General features: G+C 45.8%; 1 protein-coding gene across 1 annotated transcript in view; it reads right to left on the reverse strand.

Moving 5' to 3' along the window:
* herc4 (HECT and RLD domain containing E3 ubiquitin protein ligase 4) overlaps window positions 1–18,305 on the reverse strand; it is a 189,553-nt gene extending 171,248 nt beyond the window's left edge. Inside the window, exons 1-2 of the mRNA XM_085996146.1 lie at window positions 17,810–18,305; window positions 17,256–17,545 (exon numbers count right to left, since the gene is read on the reverse strand). Coding sequence (XP_085852272.1) covers window positions 17,256–17,481 — 226 coding nt within the window. The 5' untranslated portion in view covers window positions 17,482–17,545; window positions 17,810–18,305. The remainder of the gene's footprint in view (window positions 1–17,255; window positions 17,546–17,809) is intronic.
* Between the last annotated feature and the right edge of the window lie 262 nt (window positions 18,306–18,567).

The raw sequence follows: 18,567 nt of genomic DNA on the forward strand, positions 1-18,567 counted from the left end.
TTAGACAAATGGAGTGAAGCCAGTGGCGGCCATCTTGGTAGAGGGCCGAGCGGCCATGTTAGACAAATGGAGTGAAGCCAGCGGCGGCCATCTTCATAGAGGGCCGAGCAGCCATGTTAGACAAATGGAGTGAAGCCAGCGGCGGCCATATTGGTGGAGGGCAGCGCATCACCCCACCCAGTGAGTGAACAAAGGTGAAGCCAAAAACGGCCATTTTCATCTAAAAAAGCGAAAATTGCTGGAAACACTCGGCGAGCCCAGCCCAACCCAGGCAGCGTCTGGAGGGAGAGAGAAACAAGAGTTGGCGTTTTCAGGTGGGTGACCTGGTGTCATTTTCATGGCCGGGCAGACTGGCGTCGGAAGGAATCGGCCATTTTGGTAATGGGCAGCTCGACTTCCCCCACATCTCAGTCCTAAATAGCTGACTCCTTATTCTGAGACTGTGACCCTTGGTTCTACACTCTCCAGCCAGGGGAAACATCTTCCCAGCATCTACCCTGTCAAGCCCTGTAAGAATTTCATTTGTTTCAATGAGATCACCTCTCATTCTTCTAAACTCTGGAGAATATAGGCCTAGTCTACCCAATCTTGCCTCATACGACAATTCCCCCCATCCCAGGAACCAGTCTGGAGAACCTTTGTTGCACTCCCTCTATGGTAAGTATATCCTTCCTTAGGTAAGACAACCAAAACTGTACACAATACTCCAGCTGTGGTCTCATCAGGGCCCTATATAATTGCAGTAAGACTTCTTTACTCTTATACTCAAATCCTCTTGTAATAAAGGCCAACATACCATTGGCTTTCCTAATTGCTTGCTGTACCTGCATGTTAACTTTCAGTGATCCGTGTACAAGGACACCCAGGTCCCTCTGAACACCAACATTTCCCAATCTCTCGCCATTTAAAAAAATACTCTGCTTTTCTATTTTTCCTACCAAAGTGGATAACTTCACATTTCTCCACATTATATTCCATTTGCCATGTTCTTGCCCACTGACTTAGTCTGTCTATATCCCCTTCAAACCTCTTTGCATCTTCCTCACAACTTACATTCCCATCTAGCTTTGTATCATCAGCAAACTTGGATATATTACATTTGATCCCCTCATCCAAATCATTGATGTAGATTGTGAATAGCTGAGGCCCAAGCACTGATCCTTGCGGTACCCCACAGCCTGCCAACCCGAAAATGACCCGTTTATTCCTACTCTCTGTTTTCTGTCCGTTAACCAATCCTCAATCCATGCTAGTATATTACCCCAAATCCCATGAGCCCTAATTTTGTTTAATAATCTCTTGTGTGGCACCTTATCGAATGCCTTTTGAAAATCCAAATACACCACATCCACTGGGTCCCCCTTATCTATTCTGCTAGTTACAACCTCAAAAACCTCCAACAGATTCGTCAAACGTGATTTCCCTTTCATAAATCCATGTTGACTCTGCCCAATCGTATTATTATTTTCTAAGTGCCCTGTTACCACGTCCTTAATAATAGATCCAGCATTTTCCCTACTACTGATGTCAGGCTAACTGGTCTGTAGTTCCTCGTTTTCTCTCTTCCCTCCTTTCTTAAATAGTGGGGTTACATTTGCTATCTTCGAATCCATGGGAACAGTTCCAGAATCAATGGAATTTTGGAAAATGACAACCAGTGCATCCACAATCTCTATAGCCACCTCTTTCAAAACCCTAGGATGTAGGTCATCAGGTCCAGGGGATTTAGCGGCTTTCAGTCCCATTAATATCTCCAGTACTATTTTTTTTTTTTTTTTTTTTACTAACACTAAATTTTTTCTGTTCCTCATTCTTGCTAGATCCTTGGTTCTCCACTATTTCCGTGAAGATTTTGCGTCTTCTTCCGTAAAGACAGACATAAAGTATTTGTTTAATTTCTCTGTCATTTCCTTATTCTCCATGATAATTTCTCCTGTCTCAGCTACATTTACTTTCACTAATCTCTTCCTTTTTATACCTATGGAAGCTTTTACAGGTCTGTTTTTATGTCTCTCGCTAGTTACTCTCATATTCTATTTTCCCTTTCTTTATCAACGTCTTGGTCCTCCTTTGCTGAATTCTAAAATCCTCCCAATCCTCAGGTTTACGACTCTTTTTGGCAACATTATAAGCCTCTTCCTTTGATCTAATACTATCGTTAACTTCTCTTGTTAGCCACGGTTGGACCACTTTTCCTGTGGGGGTTTTGTGCCTTAAATTGTAAATGATGTATCAATTCTTTAAATGCTAGCCATTGCTTGTCTACCGTCCTACCCTTTAATGTAGTTTCCCAATCTACCGTAGCCAACTCGCCCCTTATACCTACATAGTTTGCTTTGTTTAGATTTAAGACCCTAGTTTTGGATTTAACTAAATCACTTTCAAACTCATATTATGGTCACTCTTCCCTGTTACTGTTTCTTAGCTCCACCAAACTGATTCTACTTCTTGGTTTTCAGAGCTAAGATCCTTCCTTGCTACTGTCTTTATCCCCTCCTTTGTTATCAGGGTTACCCCTCCACATTTTCCATTTTGCCTATCTCTTCTAAAAGTTAAGTATCCTGGAATATTTAGTTCCCAACCGTGGCCACCTTGCAACCACGTCTCCGTTATGGCTATTAGATCAAACCTGTTAATTTCTATCTGCGCTATTAATTCATCTATTTTGTGGCGAATGCTTCGTGCATTCAGATATAGTGCCTTTAGCTTTGACTTCTATTTATCCCTGCTGTCACCTTCGTCACTGATGCCTTATTACCTTTGTTACTCTCTCTGTCCCTTCCTGACCCACTCTGCTTATTTTTACACAAAACTCTACTCTGCTCCAGAGCCTTGACATTTCTCTTGCTGCTTTTAAATTTACTCTTTCCGGAATCCTCCCACCCCACCTTCATTAGTTTAAAGCCCTGTCTACTGCCCTAGTTTTTCGATTCACAAGGACACTGGTCCCAGCCTGGTTTAAGTGGAGCCCGTCCCAACGGAACAGCTCCCTCTTTCCCCAGTAATGGTGCCAGTGCCCCATGAACTGAAACCCCTTCCTCCCACACCACTCTTTGAGCCACGCATTTAAACCTCTAATCTGTTTGTCCCTATGCCAATTTGCGCGTGGCTCAGGTAACAATCAAGAGATTATTACCTTTGAGGTTCCGCTTTTTAATTTGGATCCTAGCTCCTCAAACTCTCAGCAGAACCTCATTCCTAGTTCTACCTATGTCATTAGTTCCTACGTGGAGCACGACAACTGGATCCTCCCTTTCCCACTCTAAGTTCTTCTCCAGCCGTGAGGAGATGTCTTCAACCCTGGCACCGGGCAGGCAACACAACCTTCGGAACTCTTGGTCGCGGCTGCAGAGAACAGTATCGATCTTCCTGACTATACTGTCCCCTACCACAACTGCATTTCCTTTCACTCCCCCCACTTCAATGGCCTCTTGCACCTTGGTGCCATGGTCAGCTCGCTCGTCCATCCTGCAGGCTTTTCCCTCATCCACACAGGCAGCAAGAACCTCATACCTGTTAGACAAGGGAAAAGGCTGAGGCTCCTCCAGCACTGCATCTGGGGTCCCCTTAACTGCCGGAGTTGCAGTCACGCCCGCCTGTCCTTGACCACTAAGCAAACCTGTACCACTACCAAACCTAAGGGGTGTGACTGCCTCCTGGATCAAAGTGTCCAGGTAACTCTCCCCATCCCTGATGCCCCGCAATGTCTGCACCTCAAAAGATCAAAAACTCTCAGCTGAAGTTCCTTAAGATGCAGGCACTTACTGCAAACGTGATTTTCCGGGATCACAATGCTCTCCACAAACTCCCACATGCTGCAGTTGCGGCACACCACCTTTTTTTTTAATTCTTCATGGGATGTGGGCATCGCTGACAAGGCCAGCATTTATTGCCCATCCCTATTGGCCTTGAGAAGGTGGTGGTGAGCCGCCTTCTTGAACCGCTGCAGTCCGTGTGGTGACGGTACTCCCACAGTGCTGTTAGGGAGGGAGTTCCAGAATTTTGACCCAGCGACATACTTCTAAGTCAGGATGGTGCATGACTTGGAGGTGGTGGTGTTCCCATGCGCCTGCTGCCCTTGTCCTTCTAGGTGGAAGAGGTCGCGGGTTTGGGAGGTGCTGCCGAAGAAGCCTTGGCGAATTGCTGTAGTGCATCTTGTAGATGGTACACACTGCAGCCACGGTACGCCGGTGGTGGAGGGAGTGAATATTTAAATAGGTGGATGGAGTGCCAATCAAGCGGGTTGCTTTGTCCTGGATGGTGTCGAGCATCTTGTGTTGTTGGAGCTGCACTCATCCAGGCAAGTGGAGAGTATTCCATCACACTCCTTACTTGTGCCTTGTAGATGGTGGAAAGGCTTTGGGGAGTCAGGAGGGGAGATACTTACAGCAGAATACCTAGCCTCTGGCCTGCTCTTGTTGCCACAGTATTTATGTGGCTGGTCCAGTTAGGTTTCTGGTCAATGGTGACCCCCAGGATGTTGATGGTGGGGGATTCTGCGATGGTAATAACTTTGAATGTCATGAGGAGGTGGTTAGACTCTCTCTTATTGGAGATAGTCATTGCCTGACACTTCTGTGGCGCGAATGTTACCTGCCACTTATCAGCCCAAGCCTGAACATCGTCGTCCAGGTCTTATTGCATGCGGGCATGAACTGCTTCATTATCTGAGGAGTTCTGAATGGCGCTGAACACTGCAGTCATCAGCGAACATCCCCATTTCTGACCTTATGTTGGAGGGAAGGTCATTGTTGAAGCAGCTGAAGATGATTGGGCCTAGGACACTGCTGAGGAACTCCTGCAGCGATGTCCTGGGGCTGTGATGATTGACCTTCAACCACCACAACCATCTTCCTTTGTGCTAGGTATGACTCCAGCCAGTGGAGCATTTTACCCCTGATTCCCATTGACTTCAGTTTAACTGGGGCTCCTTGATGCCACACTCGGTCAAATGCTGCCTTGATGTCAAGGGTAGTCACTCTCACCTCTGGAATTCAGCTCCTTTGTCTATGTTTGGACCAAGGCTGTAATGAGGTCGGGAGCAGAGTGGTCTTGGCGCAACCCAAACTGGGCATCCGTGAGCAGGTTATTGGTGAGTAAGTGCCGCTTGATAGCACTGTCGATGACACCTTCCATCACTTTGCTGATTATTGAGTGTAGACTGATGGGGCAGTAATGGGCCGGGTTGGATTTGTCCTGCTTTTTGTGGACAGGACATACCTGGGCAGTTTTCCACATTGTCGGATAGATGTTAGTGTTGTAGCTGTACTGGAACAGCTTGGCTAGAGGCGCAGCTAGTTCTGGAGCACAAGTCTTCAGCACGATAGCCAGGATGTTGTCGGGGCCCATAGCCTTTGCTGCATCCAGTGCGCTCAGCCGTTTCTTGATATCACGTGGAGTGAATCGAATTGACTGAAGACTGGCTTCTGTGATGGTGGGGACCTCAGGAGTAGGCCGATATAGATCATCCACTCGGCACTTCTGGCTGAAGGTGGTTGCAAACGCTTCAGCCTTGTCTTTTGCACTCGTGCTGGGCTCCACCATCATTGAGGATGGGGATATTCTTGGAGCCTCCTCCTCCTGTTAATTGTTTAATGGTGCACCACCATTCACGACTGGATGTGGCAGGACTGCAGAGCTTTGATCTAATCCGTTGATTGTGGGATCGCTTAGCCCTGTTTATAGCATGCTGCTTCCGCTTTTTAACATGCACGTAGTCCTGTGTTGCAGCTTCCCCAGGTTGGCACCTCATTTTTAGGTACGCCTGGTGCTGCTCCTGGCATGCTCTTCTACACTCCTTATTGAACCAGGGTTGGTCCCCTGGCTTGGTGGTAATGGTAGAGTGAGGGATATGCCGGGCCATGAGGTTACAGATTGTGGTGGAATACAATTCTGCTGCTGCTGATGGCCCAAAGCACCTCATGGATGCCCAGTTTTGAGCTGCTAGATCTCTTCTGAATCTATCCCATTTAGCACGGTGGTAGCGCCACACAACATGATGGAGGGTGTCCTCAGTGTGAAGATAGATGCATCTGCGACAGGTAAATTGGGGAGGACGAGGTGAAATAGGTTTTTCCCCTCGTGTTGGTTCTCTCACCACCTGTCGCAGGCCCAGACTGGCAATTATGTCCTTCAGGACTCGGTCAGTAGTGGTGCTACCGAGATACTCTTGGTGATGGACATTGAAGTCACTCACATTCTGTGCCCTTGCTGCACTCAGTGCTTCTTCAAAATGGTGTTCAACATGGAGTAGTACTGATTCATCAGTTGAGGGAAGGCGGTAGGTGGTAATCAGGAGGAGGTTTCCTTGCCCATGCTTGACCTGAAGCCACGAGACTTCATGGGATCCGGAGTCAATGTTGAGGACTCCCAGGGCTACTCCTTCCCGACTGTATACCACTGTGCCACCACCCCTGGTGGGTCTGTCCTGCCGGTGGGACAGGACATACCCAGGGATGGTGATGGAGGAATTTGGGACATTGGCTGAAAGATATGATTCTGTGAGTATGACTATGTCAGGCTGTTGCTTGACTAGTCTGTGGGACAGCTCTCCCAATTTTGGCACAAGTCCCCAGATGTTGGTGAGGAGGACTTTGTAGGGTCAACTGGGCTGGGTGTGCCATTACCGTGTCCATAGCCGGTGCCGAGTGGTCCGTCCTGTTTCATTCTTTTTATTGTTTTTCGTAGCAGTTTGTTACAACTGAGTGGCTTGCTAGGCCATTTCAGAGGGCAGTTAAGAGTCAACCACATTGCCTTGGGTCTGGAGTCACATATAGGTCAGACCAGGTAAGGACGGCAGATTTCCTTCCCTAAAGGACATTAGTGAACCAGATGGGTTTTTACGACAATCCGATAGTTTCATGGTTACCATTACTGATGCTAGTAATTATTCCAGATTTATTTAATTAACTGAATTTAAATGGGTGGGATTTGAACTCACCATTCCTGCACTACCATCCCTATATGACCTTGTTTTATTTAATTAAATGTAATTAAATTTGTAATTAGGTAACTTAGTTTACAGTGTAATTTCTTGACTACTTACTTGATCTAGATTAAGTTACGGGTACTGAAATTAAATATCTACCTATAACACAAGGCACTACAAATAGTGTAGGCAAAAAGCAGAAACTCCTTCCCCCTCTTCTCCAAATTCCCACTCTTTCCAAATTCCCAAATAAAACACTTTGGTCAAGTCCACTCCGTTTAATCCCGCCCTGTGCAGACTGCTTTTGGGAAAGAGAATTCCAGATTACTACTATCCATTATGTGAAAAAGTGCCTCCTGATTTCAACAACAACTTGCATTTATATAGCACCTTTAACGTTATAAAACATCCCGAGGCACTTCACAGAAGCATCAGGCAAAATTTGACAGCGAGTCACATAGGACATATTAGGACAGATGACCAAAAGCTTGGTAAAAGTGGTAGGTTTTAAGGAGCTTCTTAAAGGAGAGAAAGGTAGAGAGATGTGAGGTTTTTGGGAGGGAATTATGGAGTTTAGGGCCTAGACATCAGAAGGCACGGCCGCCAATGGTGGGGCAAAGGAAATCAGGGAGGCACAAGAGGCCAGAATTGGAAGAGTTCTCGGAGGGCTGTCAGAGGTTACAGACAGGGAGGAGCAAGGCCATGGAGGGATTTGAAAACAAGGAGGAGAATGGAGGCGTTGCTGGACCAGGAGTCAATGTAGGTTAGTGAGCACTGGGGTGATGGCTTAATCACAGAATAGTAGTGTGGTGGAGCCACTAAAGGACTCAGATCGTTTGTATATAATTCCCTTTAACAACATGTTAGCTACAGCCTGAGTCTGTATCTTTATTTATACTGTTTACTTGTACAGAGCGTGATTACTTTAACAGCGCGGGTAAACACGATGACGTCACGCCGTTCATCACGTGATCCCCCACTGGCGGGAAGAACGTCATGACGTCAACCACGGGACCGCCCGAGCAGTCCTCGTGGAGCCTCCGAACTGAGCAGACCTATACTCGATGTTCTCCTGTAGTTACTTGTTTAAACCTGTTAGTTTCCATTAAACTTCGTTTTGTTTGAGCGCCTGAGTGGACCTCAGTCTTTGGATAGGAACTGGACATTCCTACAACAGCACAGAACAGGAGGAGGCCATTCAGCCCATCGAGTCTGCGCCAGCTCTTTCGAAGAGCAATCCAGTTAGCCTTGCTCTTTCCCCATATCCATGCAATTTTTTGTCCTTCAAGTATTTATCCAATTTCCTTTTGAAGGCTACTACTGAATCTGTATCCACCACCCTTTCAGACAATGCATTACAAATCCTAACTACTCGTTGCATAAAAAAGTTTTTCCTCATGTTGACTCTGGTTCTTTTGCTAATCACCTTAAATTGATGCCTCTCATTATCGACCCATCAGCCACTGGAAACAGTTTCTCTTTATTTACTCTATATCTAAAGACTTCGTGATTTTGAACACCTCTATCAAAGCTCCTCTGCTCAAATGAGAACAATCCCAGTTTCTTTAGTAAATCTCTTCTGTACCCTCTCCAAAGTCTCCAGCTCCTATTGGACACAATACTCTAGCTGGGGCCGAATTAGTGTTTTCTATAGGTTTAGCATAACTTTCTGGCTTTTGCACTCTATGCCTCTATTTATAAAGTCCAGGATTCCATATACTTTATTAACTGCTTTGTTAACCTGTCCTGCCACCTTCAAAGATTTCTGCACAAGCATCCCAAGGTCTCTCTCTTCTTGTACCGCCTTTAAAATTGTATCATTTACAGGAAACTTTGTGCTATCCAGCACCGACGGGACCGAGCTGCTGCCGTTCCCTCCAAACTGCCGTATACTCCAGAGCTAATGTTGAAACGTACGGAGATTTTCATCTCCGTATGAATCAACAAACCCTGCTGCTTAGCAACAGCCTCTAAACAGTCGGCAAGCGCCTCTGTAGCGTCTCTAGCTGAAGCTGTTACTTAGCTACAGACCTTGCACAGCTTGACTGTTCAAAAAAAGCAAAGAAAAGAAACGAAAAGAATAAAAAACGGCTCCTGAATTTTGCCAGTGGCTCGAGCTTGCCGGACGGTTCGTCTCCAGATAACTCAAAAGTTTCCTGTAGTATGTATGGTCTTTCCACATTGCTCCTACCAAATGTATCACATCACACTACTGTGTTGAATTTCAGCTGCCATGTGTCCGCCCAGTCCACAAGCCCGTCTATCACTATCTTCCTCACTGTTTACTACACTTTCAAGTTTCGTGTCAGCTGCAAATTTTGAAATTGTGCCCTGTACCCTCAGGTCCAAGTCATTAATATATATCAAAAGCAGCAGTGGTCCTAGTGCTGAACCTTGGGGAACGCCACTGTATACCTCCCTCCAGTCTGAAAAACAGCCACTCATCACAACTCTGTTTTCTATCCCTTAACCAATTTTGTATCCATGCTGCTACTGCCCCTTTTATCCCATGGGCTTCAATTTTGCTAACAAAGCTAATCTGTGGTACTTTATCAAACGCCTTTTGAAAGTCTATATACACATCAACTGCACTGCCCTCATCTACCCTCTCCGTTACCTCATCAAAAAACTCAGTCAAGTTATTTGCCCTTAACAAATCCGTGCTAGTTCACCTTTATTAGTCCATGCTTGTACAAGTGGCTGTTAATTTTCTCCTGGATTATTGTTTCTAAAAGCTTTTCCACCACCGACGTTAAACTGACTGTCTTGTAACTGCCACGTTTATCCTGCTCCCCTTTTTTGAATAAGGTTGTAACATTTGCAATCCTCCAGTCATTTGGCACCAGCGAAGGTGGATTGGAAGATTAAGGCCAGCACCTCCGCAATATCTACCCTTATTTTCCTCAGCAACCTAGGATGCATCCCATCCGGATTGGGTGACTTATGCCAGCCTTCCTAGTACCTCCTCTTTATTTATTTTTATCTCATCCAGTATCCCAGTAACCTCATTGTGCACCACAGCTTTGGCAAAATCCTCTTCCTTGGTAAACACCGATGCAAAGTACTCAGCCATGCCTTCTGCCTCCACCAATAATTCTCCATTTTGGTCCCTAATCAGCCCCACCACTCCTCTGACAACCCTTTAACTGTTAAGAGAATGGGGCTTGGTGCGAGTTAGGATACTGGCAGCAGAGTTTTGAATGAGCTCAAGAGGGTAGAAGATGGGAGGCTGGCAAGGAAAGCAATGGAGTTGTCGAGTCTGGAGGTAATAAAGGCATGGATGAGGCTTTCAGCAGCAGACGGGCTGAGTCAGGGGCGTAGACGGGCGATGTTATGGAGATGGATTTGGGTGGTCTTAGTGAGTTTATGTGGTTGGAGGCTCATCTGAGGGTCAAATAGAATGCCGAGATTGCGAACAGTCTAGTTCAGCCTTAGACAGTGGCCAGGGAGTGGGACAGAATCGGTGGCTAGGGAACGTAAATTGTGGCAGGGCCGAAGACAATAGCTTCAGTCTTCCTAATATTCAATTAGAGGAAATTTATGCTCATCCAATGTTGGATGTCGGACAAGCAGCTCGACAAATCATAAGCATTAATGGGGTTGAGAGAGGTGGTGGTGAGGTAGAGCGGAGTGTCATTAGCGTACATGTGGAATCTGATGCTATGTTTACAGATGATGTCAGCGAGTGGCAGCATGTAGATGAGAAATAGGAGGGGGCCCCCAAGGCCAACTTCCCTCCTAAATCTAATTTTAAGATTATGTCCCCTCGTTCTTGATTCCCCTACCAGAGGAAATAGTTTCTCGGTATCAACCCCATCGAATCCTTTTAACAATTTAAACACCTTCATCAGATCACCCCCTCAATCTTCTATACTCAAGGGAATACAAACCAAGTTTATGCAACCTGTCCTCATAATTTAACCCTCTAAACCCCAGTATAATTCTGGTGAATCTGTGCTAACACCCACTCCAAGGTCAATATGTCCTTCCTGAGGCGTTGTGCCCAAAGCTGAATGCAATACTCCAAAATGTTGTCTGACCAAGGTTCTATTCAATTGAAGCATAATTTCCTCCCCTTTGAGATAAAGGTCAACATTCCATTAGCCTTTTTGATTTTTTTTTTGTACCTGCCTACTGTGGTAAACCACTTTTACCGTTCACTATCGTTACACTATAGTTATCACTGTTAGATCGTTTCCCTATAGTTATCACTGTTCACATTGTTGTATCACTGTACGAGGTCGCCTCTTGTCACGCTGCTATACCTGGGCTGACCACTGCCGACTCCGCCCATGGCTCCACCTACCTGCCCAGGTATAAAGGTGGTCGACTGGCTGGTATTCCTCCTTCTTGGATCCGATCACCCACGACGGTGGGCTCTGTTATTTAGTCAATAAAAACCTATAGTTACTTTCTTAACTCGTCGCTTTTCATTGGACGAATTGATAGGTATATCACCTACTAGCATTAAAAAATGATTTGTGTACTTGGCCTCCAAATTTCCTTGCTCCTCTACAGTTCCTAGTTTCTCACCATTTGGAAAATACTCCAATTTATCTTTCTTAGGTCCAAAGTGGATGACCTCACACATGCTCACATTGAACTCCATCTGCCACAGTATTGCCCACTCACTTAATCTGTCTATGTCCTTTTGCAACGTCCTGCACCCATCTGCACTACCTACTGTCCCTCCTAAATTAATGTCATCTGCAAATGGAATGCACAGGAGATGCTACACCTGCCCTTTCACCTCCTCTCTGCCCACTGTAAAGGGTCCCAAAAACTCCTTCTGGGTGAGACGGTGATTTACTTAGACTTCTTTCAACTTAGTATACTTTATTCGTGCCCACGGTGAGGCCTCCTCTACATTGGGGAGACCAAACGCAGATTGGGTTATCGCTTTGCTGAACACCTCCATTCAGTCTGTAAGCGTGACCCTGAGTTTCCGGTCACTTGTCACTTTAACTCTCCATCCCACTCCAACCTCTCTGTCCTTGGCTTCCAACACTGTTCCAATGAAGATTAACGGAAGCTCAAGGAACAGCACCTCAACTTTCTATTTGGCACTTTACAGCATTCCAGCCTTAACAGAGTTTAACAACTCCAGATCTTAAGCACTAAGCGCCAGGATGGCTGCACCAGAGTCACATGTGGTGGAGGAGCTGTGGGCTGGTTTGCACCTCTGGGGTCTACCTACCTTTCCCTGCCACATCCCCAAGCCGCAGGAGCTTTCTCTGCCAGATTTTCCATGCTTCCCTCCCCCTCTGCTGTTACCATTTACACCTCCGCTGGACCCATCTTTTGTTTCTTTACTTGTCCCATTACCACCCCCTATTGCCTTACACCATCATCCCTTTTGTCAATTAATCACTCCTGCCCTCCACACTATCACAGACCTTTTATTCTTTCCTGTGACATAGCTGAGTGCACTTGACACAGCATGGGTTACGGACCCTTACAATATCCTGGCTGCGTAAAGAACAGTGCTTTTCCAGTACAGTTACAATACTGGCATCTACCTGACAATGTGGAAAATTGCTCAGGTATGTCCCATCCACAAAAGCAGAACAAATCCAATCCGGCCAATTATTGCCGCATCAGCCTACTCCCAATCATCAGCAAAGTGATGGATTGTGCTATCCACAGGACACAAGAACATAAGAAATAGGAGCAGGAGTAGGCCATTTAGCCCCTCGAGCCTGCTCCACCATTCAATAACATGACTGATCTTCTATTTCAACTCTACCTTCCCACACTATCCCTATATCACTTGGTTCCCTTAGAATCCAAAAAGGTCCATCAAATGGCACTTTTCATCAATAACCTGCTCACTGATGCTCAGTTTGGGTTCCTCCAGAACCACTCGACTCCAGACACGTACGCAAGAGCTAAATTCTAGAGGCAAGGCGAGAGTGACTACCCTTGACCGCAAGGCAGCATTTGACTGAGTGTGGCACCAAGGATCCCAAGTAAAACTGAAGTCAATGGATCAGAGGATAAATTCTCCAGTCCAACTGGCACAAAGGAAGATGGTTTTGGCCATTGGAGGCCAATTATCTTAGTCCTAGGACTTTGCTGCGGCAGTTCCTCAGGGCAGTGTCCTAAGCCCAACGATCTTCAACTGATTCAATAATGACCTTCTCTCCATCACAAGATCAGAAAACAGGCTGTTTGCTGATGATTGCAGAATGAATAGTTCCATTTCCAATTCCTCAGATAATGAAGCAGTCCATGGCTGAATGCAGAAAGACCTGAACAACATCTAGGCTTGGACTGATAGCGACAAGTAACATTCACACCACACAAGCTATGACACCTTCCAACGAGAGAGCATAACCACCTCCCCCCATGACATTTAATGGCATTACCATCGTCCCTCCCGCCCCCCCACCAACATCCTAGGAGATCACCGTTGATCCTAAACTGAATTGGACCAGCCACATAAATGCTACTAGAGCAGGTAAGAAGCTGGGTATTCTGTGGTGAATGGCTCACCCCCCACCCCACTCACCAAAGCCCCTGCATCACCTACAAGGCACATCAGGAGTGTGATGGTATACTCTCCACTTACCTGGATGGGTGCAGCTGCAACAATATTCAGGATAAACCAATCCCCTTGATCGGCACCCCATCCACTGGCTTAAACATTCACTCCTCCACCATCAATACCATATTCCCGCTCTCTCCCCATACCCCTTGATGTCTTTTGTGTCTAGAAATCTATCTATATCCTTCTTAAATATATTCAGTGACTTGGCCTCCATAGCCTTCTGTGGTAGAGAATTCCACAGGTTCACCACCCTCTGAGTGAAGAAATTTCTCCTCATCTCAGTCCTAAATGTCCTACCCCATATCCTGAGACTGTGACCCCCTCGTTCTAGACCCCCCAAGCCAGGAAAAACATCCTCCCTGCATCCAGTCTGTCTAGCCCTGTCAGAATTGTATACGTTTCAATGAGATTCCCTCTCATTCTTCTAAACTCTAGTGAAAACAGGCTAGTCGACCCAATCTCGCCTCATACGACAGTCCTGCCATCCCAGGAATCAGTCTGGTGAACCTTCGCTGCACTCCCTCTATGGCAAGTATATCCTTTCTTGGTAAGGAGACCAAAACTGCACACAGTACTCCAGGTGTGGTCTCACCAAGGTCCTGTATAACTGTAGTAAGACATCCTTGCTCCTGTACTCAAATCCTCTTGCAATGAAGACCAACATACCAATTGCCTTCCTAACTGCTTGCTGCACCTGCATATTTGCTTTCAGTGACTGGTCTACAAGGACACCCAGGTCCCTTTCTACATCAACAATTCCCAATCTATCACCATTTAAATAATACTCTGCCTTTCTGTTTTTCCTACCGAAGTGGATAATATATGGATAATGTATAGATGAAAAGTTGCAGGGAGTGGTAATGTATAGATGAAAAGTTGCAGGGAGTGGGGGGGGGGGAAAGAGGGGAATATTGGGACCTTGAAACATACTGGTGACCATGCAAGTACTGAAGGAAAAAAATATTGCAGGAAATTCTTACAACTGTGTTTGGGCTTTTAGCCAACATCTCTTCTCATGTTCATGACTTGACTGCATTTTCCTTCAACAGTCTTTTGCAAACAGGAAAACTAGCTACATAATCTGCTATATTTCCATTAGCATAGCTCAGGTCTAAACTAATATAGTAATGAATCACAGTAAATCACTTAATACAGAATATGTAGAATGTCCTGTCACTTCATATACTGCACAGTTGAATCACTTTGTACAGGCTAAAACTACTGTCCACATTTAATGACAGATTAAGTATACAGAAGCAGAAAGGTCAGCAAGATAATAAGTATAATAGAATAACTAAAAAAACAAAATATTAGAAACACTCAGCAGGTCAAGCAGCATCTATGGACAGAGGTAGGTAGTGGTAAAGTTTCTGATCGATTATCTTTTGTCAGGTGCCCCCTTATGCCGCCACTTCAATTAATTTCCATCTCAACATGCCGCCGAGCTCTTCTTCCATCGCACTTGCCTTCACACCCACGTTTTTGGCCAGGAGTCTTCCCCTGCCTTCAGAATTCCCGTTCTAACTACCAGGGTGACATCAGCTAAGTCAGTTTCTCCAAGCTCCTCCCTCACTTAAATCCATCGGCCTCTGAACTTGCATTACTCCATTCTCATGGTTGCACCAAAGACAACTTTTCCACCTCAGCCAGGAATAAGATGGAACGCGGCCTCGCAACATCAACTTCAACTATCTGAGGTGGTTGGTGGAGGCGGAAGGCGCAGAAGAAATGAACAGTGCACTAATAACACACACTGCCCAGCTCTATCACATTACTTTACACACACTCTCAACCAGCAACCAACTCCTATATATTTCCTTTAGTAATAATGTGATCCTGCCTAGAATGAGATTTACTGACGTGACCATTTATCACGTGGACCAGGCAACCCTGTAAACAGCTTCTCAAGCTTTCCAGAAATGCTCAGATGCTTCTTCTGATCATAGACCTAAATTGCTAGAAGTAACATCGCAATCTGACAGGTCATACCCACACACTGTGAGGAGGTCTCTCAAGACACTGTCACTATGCTCAATGGGCATGCGCGGTGCACTGCTTCTAGAAAACTCCGGGGGGGTTCGTAGTTTATTTTCTTTCAGGGCGAGGTAGAGTGGGGGCCAAATGGGGAGATTGTGCTGCGGGGAGTGTATGAAGGAGAGGAAAATCATTGGAACAATGAGTACTAGCTTGAGGATTTAATCTAGGCTGACACTCCCAAGTGCAATACCAAGAGGTGTTGCTGCATTGGTAGAAGTGCTTTCTTTTGAAATGGATGTTAAATCGAAGCCCTATATGCTAGTTCAGGTAGATGTAAAAGATCTCATGCCACTGTTTTAAGAGCAGGGAGTTCTCCTGCCATTATCTTTCCCTCAACCAATGCTACCAAAAACAGATTAACTGATCATTCATCTCATTTACTGCATAGTGTTCTCCAACCTTGACATCATTATCAAACCTGCTGACATGAGAGGCGCTGTTGTTGGTGCAAGGGCTTCTTACTCTCAGACGACTCCTCCTACCCCACCCTCGGATAAAGACTCCATTAGTGAACACCAAGCCATCATCTCACAGACCATCATTGCCTTATCTCCTCTAAAGATTTCCCCCACACAGCCTCCAAACTCAGTCCCCCCAACTCTGTACAGTTCGCTTCTACCTTCCCCCACCCCACCAAGAGCCACGAACAGAACTATCCCAGTAGACCTATCATTTCAGCCTGCTCCAGCCCCATGGAACTTATTTCCTTTTTATCTCAAATCCATTTTTTCTCCCTTGTCTAGTCCTTATCCACGTATCCATGACAATTTAATTATTTTAGGTTCTAATAAAAGGTCATTGGCTTGAAACGTTAACCCTACCTTCAGCCCCCATCAGCTTTATGTTTGGTCCCAGACCATTCATCAAGTGGCTCTTAATTGCAGCCCATCAACTGTATTTTCACTCACTATACTAATTTAGAGTGTTGGCTTCTCAGAGAACTTTCTGGTGGCACAGATAAATGTCAACAGCATCTTTTGAGTGTTCTTCATCAGTTGGAGCCATAGCATGACATCACATATATGAATGCTATTTCTAACCATGGTAGTAATCATTTTTTCATAGACAATTTCTTATGCTACATTGCAGGATGTCTTTTTATGTTGCTCTGCATATATAGGTGAAGTGGCTAATTAGACCTATTCTGGAATAATCATATGTATATATCATCATAGAGACAATATATTTTAAAATATTTTGTATTCTTGCTATGGTTCTTAGTAAGTTCTTGGAATGGTTTGTATCTACCAGTAATATAAAGCAAAAAGAATAATCATGTGGATGCTGGAAATCTGAAATAAAAACAGAAAATGCTGGAAACACTTTTACAGATACTGATGGGTCTGCAGTGCATTTCTAGCACGTTCTGTTTTTCTTCCAGCTCTTCTCAATTGTTAATGTCTACGCTCCGTTACGACTCTTGTAGCACATTAAAGTTGATAGCTGGAAAACTAAAATACATTTCTGCAGGCTGGAACTCGCTACCACAGGAAGTGGTTGAGGCAAAGGGAACTAGACGAGTATATAAGAGAAAAGGGAATATGCTGAAAGGCTGGGATAAGGCATATGGAATGGGAGGTGACTCGTGTGGAGTAGAAACACCAGCACAGACTGGTTGGGCTGAATGGCCTGTTTCTGTGCTGTATCTTCTATATATAATTAGTTTTGAAAACAATTTCCCTGGAACAGACTAGTCAATAAAACCTAAATGGTACGCGAGATCCCAACATTGCAACTTACCTGGCCTCTTTCTTGCTTTTTCATGTCCCAACTGACCCAGATCGTTGCATCCACATGTATAAACAGTGCCATCGTCCAGAGCAAAAACAGTATGTCTGCGACCACATCCCACATCGCGAATCCTTTTGTTTTGGAAGAATTCGCAGGTCCTCGGTTCTAAAACGATTTCCTCGTCTATGCCACCCAGCCCGAGTTGTCCAAACGATGTATTACCCCAACACAGCATGGTTAATTCTGTACAGCTTCGGGCTCGATGGGCCTTAATCGGCCTTCCTCGGCCGGACTGACCCCTGCATAGAGAGGAAAAACATAATAAGGGATCATCAGAACAGAATCTCAGGGTGTGCACAACGACAGCTGCCTCCAAGCTGACTGTCGGCAGGCGAGCCTGCAGCGGCAGCGGGCAGCAGCAAACACAGCCGGGACGCGGCCTCAAAGGGGAGGAGTGCGTGGAAGGAGCGAACACCGCACCAATAACACAAACACCCCCACCCTGCTCAATACGCAGCCAGCTCCGACATATTTCCTGTGGTAATAAGGCGGGATGCCATTACCTGACCCTGACCGGTCCTGTCAGCAGGATTTTTGGAAAACCTCAGAAACACCTTCTCGCGCCGAGCCCAAACCACCGGACGTGACGCCACAATCGGCCGGCTCACGGCCGCCGCGAGAGGGGTCTCTCGAAACGCTAACCGTCGCTCTGCTCAGTGGACATGCGCGCCGCGCTGCTTCCAGAAAGTACCGGCTGACTGCAGTTCACTTTTTTTAAGGTGAACATTGTAAGGCGGCCAAATGGAGAACCTGTGCTGTAGGCAGCGTGCGAAGGCGAGGAGGAGGTAAAATCATCAGGAACAATTTGTGAATTGACTTGAGCACATAATCTAAGCTGACATTCCCAAGTGCAGTACCAAGAGGGTGCTGCTGCTGCTGCTAAGTGCCGGATTTTGAACTAGCTAAGATGTGCAACCGATCTGCCTGTTCAAGTTGGATGGATGTAAAAGATCTCATGTCACTGTTCGAAAAAGAGCAGGGAGTTCTCCTGCAAACATCTTTCCCTCAACCAATGCTACCAAAAACAGATTAAGTGGTCATTCATCTCAAGTGCTGCTTGTGTGATATTGCTGTGCACAAATTGGCCCATCTTCCTACAAAGCAACAACACTTAAAAATAATTCATTGATTGTGAAGCACTTTATTGAGGACTAGCTGGAGTGCCCGGCGGTGCAGAGGCTTTTTCGAGGGCATGTTGTTGTTGGAAGAGAGAGAGAGAGAGCGACTGGGGGGAGAGAGAGAGAGCAACTGGGGGGAAGAG

Source organism: Somniosus microcephalus, chromosome 8, assembly GCF_052327205.1.
Source record: "Somniosus microcephalus isolate GS21.2 chromosome 8, FLI_Smic_1.0, whole genome shotgun sequence".
NCBI lineage: Eukaryota > Metazoa > Chordata > Chondrichthyes > Squaliformes > Somniosidae > Somniosus > Somniosus microcephalus.